The sequence below is a fragment of the Penaeus japonicus genome, unplaced genomic scaffold (genome assembly GCF_977035675.1).
Source record: "Penaeus japonicus unplaced genomic scaffold, GWHDUDI00000001_assembly GWHDUDI00000028, whole genome shotgun sequence".
NCBI lineage: Eukaryota > Metazoa > Arthropoda > Malacostraca > Decapoda > Penaeidae > Penaeus > Penaeus japonicus.
This window is the reverse complement of record NW_028234430.1, coordinates 5057127-5068420: the sequence shown is the minus strand read 5'-3', so window position 1 is coordinate 5068420 and position 11294 is coordinate 5057127. Positions and strand designations below refer to the sequence as shown.

The 11294-nt window shown below is 41.7% G+C and overlaps 1 protein-coding gene across 2 annotated transcripts in view; it reads left to right on the top strand.

The window, feature by feature from the left end:
* The first annotated feature begins 2901 nt into the window (after window positions 1-2901).
* The window catches only part of LOC122246977 (uncharacterized), a 28536-nt gene continuing 20143 nt past the window's right edge, over window positions 2902-11294 (top strand). Inside the window, exons 1-7 of one of the 2 annotated variants that reach the window (XM_043005858.2) lie at window positions 2902-3024; window positions 6460-6540; window positions 6990-7141; window positions 7486-7596; window positions 7722-7995; window positions 8118-8390; window positions 8609-8808. In XM_043005858.2, coding sequence (XP_042861792.2) covers window positions 6473-6540; window positions 6990-7141; window positions 7486-7596; window positions 7722-7995; window positions 8118-8390; window positions 8609-8808 — 1078 coding nt within the window. In that variant the 5' untranslated portion in view covers window positions 2902-3024; window positions 6460-6472. The remainder of the gene's footprint in view (window positions 3025-6459; window positions 6541-6989; window positions 7142-7485; window positions 7597-7721; window positions 7996-8117; window positions 8391-8608; window positions 8809-11294) is intronic. The other variant, XM_043005859.2, reaches the window with a different exon arrangement.

The window sequence follows — 11294 nt, the reverse complement described above, 5'->3', positions numbered from 1 at the left end:
TTCCTTGGGGTCCTGCGCCTGGGGTTGGAACCTCTTCGTCCCGGCGGGCCGCGAGAAAGGGACACCTGTTTGCAAAGTGTCCTTCCTTCTTACACAGGAAACACCTCGTCAGTTGGCGACTTCGACAGTCGGCTGTATCATGGGAATCGGATTTGTGGTAAGAACAATACCTTTCAACAGGAGCTACTTGCCTTGGACGAAAACTTCTCCTTGGGTACTCAGGTTCACCTGCTGTCTCTGGGGTACTCACATTACCTTCACTTTCACCTTTTACACCAACTCGAAGGTTCCAAATCCTCTGGGAAGCATCGACAATCTCCGACAACGAACCATCCTCTTTTAGGACTAAAGCTTCCCTCAACCAAAATGGCAAACCTCTTAAAAATACCCTCCTGATCAATTCGTCAGGATCCCCTATGGCTCCAGGATAATCATAAAAACCTTGGTACACATTACCTTCTAAAAGAACATAAAAATCAAGAGGAGCTTGATCGGACTTCAACTTATATCCTTCAAGTATGCTAAAGAAATCTGTGGCAGAACATGTCCCCCTGAATTTAACCCTTACTTTAACTTTGAACTCTTCCCAACTTGAAATTCTATCAAACAGGGGTCCATTTATTATCAAGTCTGCCGTTCCTCTACAGGAAGCCTTCGCCGCGCGAATATAGGCAGAATCAGTGGGAGGTCTAGTCAAGTTCTCAATGCTGCGGATCCAACTCTCTACCTCCTGATTCCTTTTAAGTGGTTTAGCAGCAGAGGTCTCGGCTTTAAAAATAATTACCGCTTCCTTCTGTACAACATATTCAACAAAATCACGGGAAGAAGCTTCACTAGTACTTGGTGTTGCCCTGTTCTGTTCTAATTTTAATTCCAATTCAGAGTTCCTTACCTGCAAATCATTAACCAGAGTTTTCAGACTATTAATTTGAGTCTGCAACTCGTCAAACAATGAAATGTCCATGTTTTCTCTGGGCAAAAGGGTCAACTCACCACTCGTGTTGGAATCGTCTCGTGAAGATTCTCCCGATGGACCTGCCTCTGGCTCACCATCTAACCCTCTCCGCAGCTTTCGTTTACCCATTACTTTAAATTAATGAAATAGACCTTTACCTATACGAAAAATACTGACTTTTAATCCCTGAAACAAACTTTTAACCCACATGAAAGAATACCTGAAATTAATGCTTGCCTGAAACATTAGAAATACCTGAAGTTAATGCTTGCCTGAAACATTCAGATCCCACCGCTGATCACCAAAAAATAAATAAGAGCTGTAGTGATTCCCCGAGACATTCCCTTGCCCCAAAGTAAATTCCCGATTGAATCCATGGTAACGTGAATTCTTGTCCTGTGTAGGGGTAGGCTGCCACCAGCTGATAAGGGATCAGCACCCGTGTATTTGCGAGACAGTCGAAGACGTGTAAAATGTATGTTATGTATGTGCATGAGTGTATGTCAGTTTGTATGTGGAAGAAATAGAGTTCCTACACAGGACATTGCCGAGCAGGCGTGGCTAGAGTCAGGCAAACATTCTTATTTCAGTGTTTTCCAAATTAAGTCTTAAAAGATATAAAAAGAAAGTTCCGATCATCAAAGTTCAATAAGAACACAAAAGGTCTCTCCTCCTTGCATATCCAAAAATCCTTTCCTTGGCCTGGCCATGAATTTGTCTATGGCCGCAACCCTTGCAAAACAATAAAATTGAAAAGTAAAAGTTAAGGGCTCCTTTCCAGGGAGTGAGTCAGTTGCAGGTCGTCCTTCCAGGGAGGGAGTAAGTGGTCCCTCGTGGCGATAAAGGGGAAACTAGTGTATTTGTCCTGGAGGGATGGCTGGGGCGAAGTACATCACTACAATATAAGCCGAATAGATATAGAATACACGTAGATAATTCATAGGCCTTGAAACTAAAGGGAAAAAACAAAAGTCATAAAATCTCGGGGGAAAACATCAACGACTGATTGATAAAAAAATCTAGAGTGGAAAAAAATTAATGACGACCAATAAAAGATAGTAAACGGCAATTGAAGATAAAAATAAGAAACAGAAAAAAGGGCAGATTTCTTTTCAATCAGGATCATTATTTGAAAGTCTTCAGAAACTATGCATAAATTGAGATAAGGTACATATAAGTAAGAAGCTACCCTCTTGTTCATAAAAATATTTCTCTATTAAAACCCCCCACCAATATATATATATATATATATATATATATATATATATATATATATAATAAAAATAAAATAAAATTTGAAAAATAAGTCCATAGAATATCCCCTGACACAGATCCAGAATATATAAAACTACAGTGAAAAAGAAAATAAATAAATAAAATACTAATTTTTAGCAGACCCCTTAGATTGAATTCTTCGGAAACAGCCACTACAAAACATCAATAATTACTTCATCTAACCACAAAAAACAATACATCCTTTTTTTACATTCTTAAAACAACGACAGCAAGAAAGTACCCACGTGCAATAAAACTCTGATTCCCTCCCATTGCTAGCAACAAACACACCATTTCTGCAATAACAAAAATCAGCCAAAAAATAATGACAACGAAAAACAGAAAACAACTATGGACAAATACAGCAATACGACAACGAAAACACCACCATTACCAAAAACCCAACATCTAACAACTAAAAATAATCACAACATACCTAACAAAAAACAAAAACAACAACAACAACAAGAGACCCCCCCCTCCCCAGACCCCCCAAACCCCAACAAAAAAATACAAAAACCACAAAAATAAACCCATCAACCAACAAATTCACCACAACCAACATACCACCACCAAAAAAAGAATCAAATACCCTCCAAAAAAATACAATAACACCGATTAATAAAAAAATATCCTAAAAAAAACAAACGCCCTTGCGCATCCCGAGCGTCACTTGATCCGAGACTCGTCAACCAACAGGACTCGGAGGCTAAACCGCATCAAAAAATTCTGCGTAAAATAGCGATTATCTCCCTTAATTCCGAGCTTATTAAAGATTTGATAGCGGTAAGAAGGTGAGTTATGAGCGTGAAGGAGGAGGGAGGTAAGGATAATGGCGGATAAAGGAGGGAAAGAGGAGAAAATAGGGAGATCGTAATAGGTGGATTTGTTTTTATTTTGAGTTCGACATCGTGTTTATTTATTATTTTCTTTCGGTTGCGTTTATTCTCGATTTATTATCTGTGGGTTGAGGGTATTTCTTATTATGAGTCAAATGGTTTTGTTTAATTTATTCTTATGTATGAGTAAAGAGTTATATTATTGTATCGAATTTTGGAAGTGATTTATAGGCCTATTAAAGCTTCATAATTTATTCAAATAGGTCTGGAGATTTAGCTTGACTCTATGATTCTTTTCTTTGTACGATTATGTATCTTTTCGTTTATAAATTTGCAGTGTCTCATGTTATGTAAAGTGGTTGGAATGTTATAATTGTGAAGTTTATTTAGGCTTTTCTTTCTGAACCCAATATAGGCCTAGCAATTTTGTCACATACCAAATTTGAATGAATGGGCATTTTTGTATTCTATTCTGATCTGCTTCACAAGTGTTGTAAGTTACGGTTACTAGATATATAACTTATAGTTTGTGGAAACCAGCTTTAGTGATGTTACTGATAGACAGATTGAGTAATCGCATGCAAAATAATCGCAGTGGCATCCATACCTACGTCTAAACAGCCTGTTTTTAAGAGTAATATTGTTTTATAACTGCTCGGAGTATTTTCTGGCAAGATAAATCCTTCCATTTGATCTGTTGTCAAAGAGGAGCTGGTCCAATTTCTGTTTACCTTTGCTAGGTATTTTTTCCGACTAGTGCCACACCACTAACTACTTCTCACCCTCTGTACTATTCATATATAGCGAGTATAATTTGTGACTCCCCTCCCCCCCAACCCATTTACACTGGGGCATGTATTTGGGTAAGTTTTCCAAATAACACCGCGTTACTAAATACCACAAATGTACTATCGATGGATTCCTCTCAACCTCTACTATTCATATGTAATAGAGATAATGCACGATTCCACCCCTGAACCCCACAATCTGGGTCCTGACGGTAGGGGAGGGCATGAAGTAGATCAGGGAAATTGTGGGGTAAAATATGAATTCCATGCATATTTCGTATGTAAAATCTTAACCTAGTTACTTACCTAACTTTGCCTAGTTTTGAAGTTAGCCTTTGCCAAGAGGGGGCTACACCCCCCTGTGGACTTCAGAGCACTTCGTGATACTTATGATACGTAACTAGTTCTGTAGATGAAAATGCCGCAACAACGAATAACCTTCACACTGCACCATGATGACAGCAACTGAGTCTTCGTCTCATATATTCCTCAGGATAGGAAACTAGGACCAATAATGACGTGACCACTCAATAGAGTGCACTAATTAGACTGTAAACAATGGGGAATATTGCGCTATCTATCGAGAGAACATAACAGCGCATGCAGGTAATTCATTGGGGGTTTCCAGTCCACAGCTTGTTGCTAGCCAAAAATATGTAAACACAGCCATGTTTGAATTTCTGATAGAGGATGGTGGTCATAGAGGTATTTTGCACAAGGCATGTTGCACGAAGTGCCCTAAATAGGGGGGGGGTCCAGGAGGAGGTGAAGACCCCCCTTTGGCTAGGACTAACTTCAAAACTAGGCAATGTTAGATAGGTAATTGGGTTAAGATTTTCCATACGAAATATGCCCCGAAGTATCATGAGGTAGCATGGAGCGCCTTTAAAAAGGGGGACTGACCCAGATTCTGGGGTCCAGGGGTGGAATCGCGCATTATATCCACTATGTACGAATAGTAGAGGTTGAAAGGAATCCATCAACACCACTCTTGTGGTATTTAGTAATGCGGCGTTATTCAGAAAATTTACCTGTATTTGTGTAATGCCGCTCCCGCCAGATAGATTACAAGCGCATGCAGTGCAATGCTGTGATGCGCCTCAATGAGTCCACCTGTTTCAATGCGGTGATAATAGAAGGCTTTTGTATTTGTTTATTCAAATGGAACTCCTATGATTATATGCATATGTAATGAGATCGTGACATGATGAGATGTCATCCAGCAGGAGTGAAATATTCTCTCTTTGATTATAAAAAGTAGGACCTTCTTACTTGTATGTGCTTTATACAAGTAAATCTCTCAGGCAGTTTGTTGTCAGATAAAGAACCAGTTCAATCGCTGTCTTGAAGTAACATGTGGTAGAATTTGTTTAGCCTTTGGTTCAGCACCGAGGGCATTAGTCACTGAACTATCACTAACAGGAAATTAGTTTATTCATGGTAAAGACTATTGGTAAAAGTCTTTTTAAATATTTGATTGCTGTTATTTGTTTTATTTTGTTTTTATGACATGTATGTAATAATAATAATAATATGTATGTTAATTTTTATTGGTTATAAATTCCATATTCTTGTTAACCCATTCGCGCCGGTTGACGTGCTGACACGTGGTCGAAAAAAGCCCCGGACCCGGGTGACGTCCTGGCACGTGCTACATTTTCGGCCCGCGCGCCGGGAGGCCAGTAGCGACGTGCTGAAACGTCCGCATTAGAATGATAGATTATTCTTAGTACAATTCGATTTTCATACTTGATTTGTCTTAGCTACTTTAGTTTATCCTTCTAAATAGTAGAAAATGGGATATAACGTAATATGAATGACGTCTCAGGTACATACGTAATCTTGATTACGGCATGGTGATTTCTGTTTCTGATTTGTTGAATATGATGATCTGAGTCGAAAGACTATCGTAAAATCAATTGTAATTGGCCGAGGAATAAAAAAAAAAAAAAAAAAAAAATTATATAACATCTTTTTGTTGCCCCACTAAAAGAAAATGACACTTGAAAAACATTGCTGTTACTTGCATTCACTTGTATGCACATGTATGGTTGTTCATATTCTCTTTCTTTTCTTTTAGGAAGAAAAAAAAAATTGAAAAAAAAAAACTATGTTTGTTACCTCACTAGAAGAATGCTTCCACTTCCCATTGGTATTACAACATAGGAGTAAAGAATATGGAAAAAGTTCAATAGAATAACACTAAAAAAACAGTGCTATAACATCTTTTTCTACTGATATACATCCTCTGAACATAGCACTACTTTCTACACATGATTACACTTTAGACGCAATCACGCAAACCATAAGGATAGGGTGGGTGAAAAACGCTCTGTGAGCGTCAGAGCGACCGCGCGCAGCGGGAAAACACCCCGGCACGAACGGTTGCGCGCTTGAAATCTTCCCGGCGTTATCGGGAGTAGGCGAAATTCCGCCCCGGCGTGAATGGGTTAATTTGTACTTTATCTATTGTATAGTCTATGGAATAACCCATTCTTATAATAGCTTATTATTTATCTTGGTAATAGTGTTTCTAATTGCTCACCTTTTATGAATATAGAAATCTGTCTCTGAAATTATGACCAGATTTTCTCCCCCTCAGATTTTAAAGCAACATGTCTCGTGGAAGGGATCGTGACCGCCGTCGGTCCCACTCTCGCAGCAGAAGCAGGAGCAGGAGCAGGTTTGCTATTGTTTGTTTGCCTGTCTGTCATCAATTGAAATTAACAATAATTGTCAATTTAACCTATCCCCGACGGGGGAATTCTAGCCTTGAATGTCCAAATGCCGGGGCGTTCGAATTATTAGGCCTAAATCAATTGAATGGCTGGCACAATACTGTGCCGCCCGGCAACTGGGCTTTTGAATGCGCGGTACACATGCTGTACCACCCGTCCAGAGAGGGTTAACTTGGCCAGGATTCTTGTGTAGATCTTGTGTGTGGAAGTCCTGAACATTATATTTATCTGAGATGGTACTAAGTGAGTATATCTTCATTAACACTAACATATACTGATGGCAAGTTTTATGTAGTTGGTAAAAACATATTGTATTTTTATCATATATGCAATTATAAGATCATGTCATTGATGCAACAGTCATAGGATGCTGAAAAAATCACCTACTCAACAGGAACCGCGAAAGCTCGCCCAACCGTCGTGGTGTGTCGGAGGTCACTTCTGACCCCAAGACTGTGAATGCGAGGATCTTTGTTGGCAGCATCAATGCCTTCATAACGCGAGATATGCTTCAAGAATACTTCTCACAGTACGGCAGAGTTTTGGGTAAGGAAGTACTAAGGTGTTTGCTTTGAATCAGGAAGTTATATCTATTTCTTCATTTGTTGATACTTGAGAATTCTTAATTTATTTCTCAGGTTCGTAAGAAATGTTAGTATTGTTTTTTAAATATATTTTGGTAATGCTATTTCATTAGAGGATTAAAGTCAGTAGTTTGATTGCTTGAGATACTGACAATATTTCAAATATTTATACATATTTAATCTAATTTTTTTAGTGGAAATATTCTTTAGACCACTAAGCTTTCTGTTGTTACTTGGTTATCAGTTATTTTTTTATTATGTCTCTTATTTATTTTTACAAAATTTATGATCACTTTTTTTTTCTAGGTGTTTCGATTACGAGAAACAAGTTTGGTTTTGTACAGTTCGAAAATGAAGAGGAGGCTGCCGCTTGTTTGAAGGCAGGAAACATTACATATATCAACCGCAACAGAGTTGGTACGCATCGCTAAAAGACATATGATTCTTGTCTATATAGTATAAATATTTTTCAAGTAATTCCATATGCTAGTATTTCCCTACACTGACTTTTTACATTTTTTTCTCTTTTGTTCTTACACCAGATGTGAAGCCAGCAAAGATTAGTGGGGGTGGAGGTGGAGGACCAGCAGGAGGGGGTGGTGGTGGTGGTGGTGGTGCAGGTGGAGGTATTGGAGGAGGTGGTGGTGGAGGTGGTGCAGGTGCCGCTGGAGGTGGAGGGAGCGGAGCTTCGCAGGGAGGCCCCGGGAACAAGAATGCAGGCGTTCCTCCCGGGGCCAAACGAGGCCGTTTCAGTGAGAACCGAGAGAGGTCTCCCCCACCGGATAGAGGCGATGACTATTATGGGGATTACTATGGGTAGGTGGTCTCAGGCCTTGTGTGCGATTATTCTCTTTCTTTTATGAAGACCTGATTGTTAAGTCATTTGCTTGAAGTCAGAAACTTGAGCTTAGGCTGACTGATTTACATAAATGTTACAGACGTGGAAGAGGTAATGGCAGTGTGAACAGAGAACGAGAGAGAGACAGGGACCGGGCAGGACGAGGGCATTATGATGACATATACGATGACTACTACCGTGATTACTACCAGAGGTACGAGGATGCTTATCCTGCACCTGCCCCTGCCCCTGCGCCAGAGATTGACGGGAGAACTTCACGCACTTACACCTCAAACTATACAGAGCCTCTTGATCCGCTAGACCCCAACAGGCCCAATGATGTTGAAATTGTGGTTCCGAATAAGATGCAAAGGTCAGAGTTTGGAGCTTATGCAATATGGATTATAGTTTCTTTGTTGTTAACTATAGTTGCTGAATAATCTAAGAATTGTATATTTTTTTTGAGATTGTATATAGTTTTGCATCATATTTAGATTGGATCTAATAAAAGTTGTACTAATATTATTTTACAATCAGGAATCAAATGCTCCATACCAGTATTCTTGTCTACACTATCCACCCTCCTTACAGAGATTATGCAGAGAGCATCGAACAGCAGCTGAAGGCCGTCAACCTGCTGGTGGACCTCTTGTTCCCGCCTCCTGACATCCCTGCCACTCAAGTCCTGCGCGACCTCAGCCAGCGTAACTGCCTCTATGCCATATTCATCACAGGAGAGAATGAGAGCCACAGGTCCCTCACCCTGAACATACTCCACGGCACTCCGCAAGGTGAGAAGGGGTTTGGGAAGGCAGGCGAGGAGTGTCTCAAGACGAAGGCAGGGGACGAGTAGCATTCAGAGTAGATTTATTTTATTTTTTTCATTTTTTTTGTATCTAAAAAGAAAGAAAGTGAGACAAAAACAAAGAGATGATAATAGCACTTGATTAGTAGTGTAGATCAAATAGTTTTGTTACAAAGCTTTGATGACTTGATCATGTCACTTTTGAATGTTTGGCTTTTGTGTGAATGTGCTGTTTAGGATTCATACCTTGATATATATAAAATATACACAAGTTTCTTTTTTATGACAATGTTAACAGAAGGTCTATATTTTAGCTTTATGTATATAACCTTCCCAAAAGGATTTTCTTTACAGGAGCAAAGGCCCTTGTTTTCTTAAATAAGGCTTTTGGTTAATTTTCTTCATATATTTTCAGATAGTTCATTGTACTAAAAACATCAGTTCAGGGAATATTGCATGAATTGATATTTTCTGCACTTGCATTGTTAAGGGTGAAGGTTTAAGCGATTGGAAGCATTGTTTGTGTTGGGAGAGAGACCATTTATTTTCAAGATATGTAAAGGGAAGTACTGGAGGAGGAAAGGGAAAGAGTGTGGGAAAGTAAAGAGGAGGAGGAGAAGATGAGGAGAGGAAGGAGGAGGAGGAGGAGATGAGGAGGAGGAGGAGGAGGAGATGAGGAGAGGAAAGAGGAGGAGGAGGAGGAGATGAGAAGAGGAAGGAGGAGGAGGAGATGAGAAGAGGAAGGAGGAGGAGGAGAGGAAGGAGGAGGAGGAGATGAGGAGAGGAAGGAGGAGGAGGAGAGGAGGAGAGGAAGGAGGAGGAGGAGATGAGGAGAGGAAGGAGGAGGAGGAGATGAGGAGAGGAAGGAGGAGGAGATGAGGAGAGGAAGGAGAAGGAGAGGAAGGAGGAGGAGAAGGAGAAGAGGATAGGAAGGAGAAGAGGAGAGGGAGAAGAGGAGAGGAAGAAGGAGGAGGAGGAGGAGAAGAGGAGAGGAAGGAGGAGGAGGAGGAGGAGAAGAAGAAGAAGAGGAGAGGAAGGAGGAGGAGGAGAAGGAGAAGAGAGGGAGGAGGAGGAGAAGAGGAGAGAGAGAGGAGGAGGAGGAGGAGAGAAGGGAGAGAAGGAGAAGATGAAGAGGATAGGGAGGAGACAAAGATGAAAGAGATGAGGAGGGGCAGCAGCAACAGAGAGGAGGGGATGAGAGGGAGAGGGAGAGGGAGAGGGAGAGGGAGTGGGAGTGGGAGTGGGAGTGGGAGTGGGAGTGGGAGTGGGAGTGGGAGTGGGAGTGGGAGTGGGAGTGGGAGTGGGAGTGGGAGTGGGAGTGGGAGTGGGAGTGGGAGAGGGAGAGGGAGAGGGAGAGGGCGTGGTAATGGGAGTGAGAGGAGTGGGAGTCAGAAGGGGGAAAGGGATAGGGATAGTGAGAGTGGTGAGTGGAGATAGGGATAGGAGAGAAAGGAGAGGTAGAGGGGAGAGAGAAGGAGGGTAGAGGATAGGAGGAAGAGAGTAGGAAGATAGAGTGAGAGAGAGAGATAGAAGTAGAGGAGGAGAGAGAGAGAAGAGAGGAGAAGAGAGATAGGGAGAGAGAAAGAGAAGAGAATGAAGGAAGGAGAGAGAGAGAGGAGGGAGAGAAGGGAGAGAAAAGGGAGGAGAGAGAGGGAGAGAAGGGAGAGAGAGAGGGAGTGAGGAAGGGAGAGAGGGCGAGAGAAGAAGGGAGGGAGAGAGAGAGAGAGAAGAAGGAGGAGAGAAGGAGGAAGGTAGGGAGAGAGAGAGAGAGAGAGAGAGAGAGGGGAGAAGAAGAGAGAGAGAGAGAGAGAGAGAGAGAGAGAGAGAAGGTAAGGGAGAGAGAGAGAGAGAGAGAGAGAGAGAGAGAAGGTAAGGGAGAGAGAGAGAGAAGGTAAGGGAGAGAGAGAGAGAGAGAAGGTAAGGGAGAGAGAGAGAGAGAGAGGGAGAGAGAGAGAGAGAGAGAGAGAGAGAGGGAGAGAGAGAGAGAGAGAGAGAGAGAGAGAGAGAGAGAGAGGGAAGGGGGGGGAGAGAGAGAAAGAGAGAGAGAGAGAGGGAGAGAGAGAGAGAGAGAGAGAGAGAGAAGGGAGGAGAGAGAGAGGAAGAGAGAGAGAGAGAGAGAGAGAGAGAGGGAGAGAAGAGAGAGAGGTAGGAGAGAGAGAGAAGAGAGATAGAGAGAAGAGAGAGAAGAGAGGAAGTAAGGAGAGCGAGAGAGAGAGAAGTAGAGAGAGAGAGGAGAGAGAGAGAGAGAGAAGAGAGTAAGGAGTAAGGAGAGAGAGAGAAGAAGGAAGGGAGAGAGAGAGAGAGAGAAGGTAAGGGAGAGAGAGAGAGAGAGAGAGAGAGAGAGGAATAGTGGAAGAGAAGAGAAGAGAGAGGAAGAGAGAGAGAGAGGAGAGAGAGTGGAGAGAGAGAGGAGAGAGAGAGAGAGAGAGAGAGAGAGTAAGGGAGAAAGAGAGAGAGAAGAGAAGTAAGGGA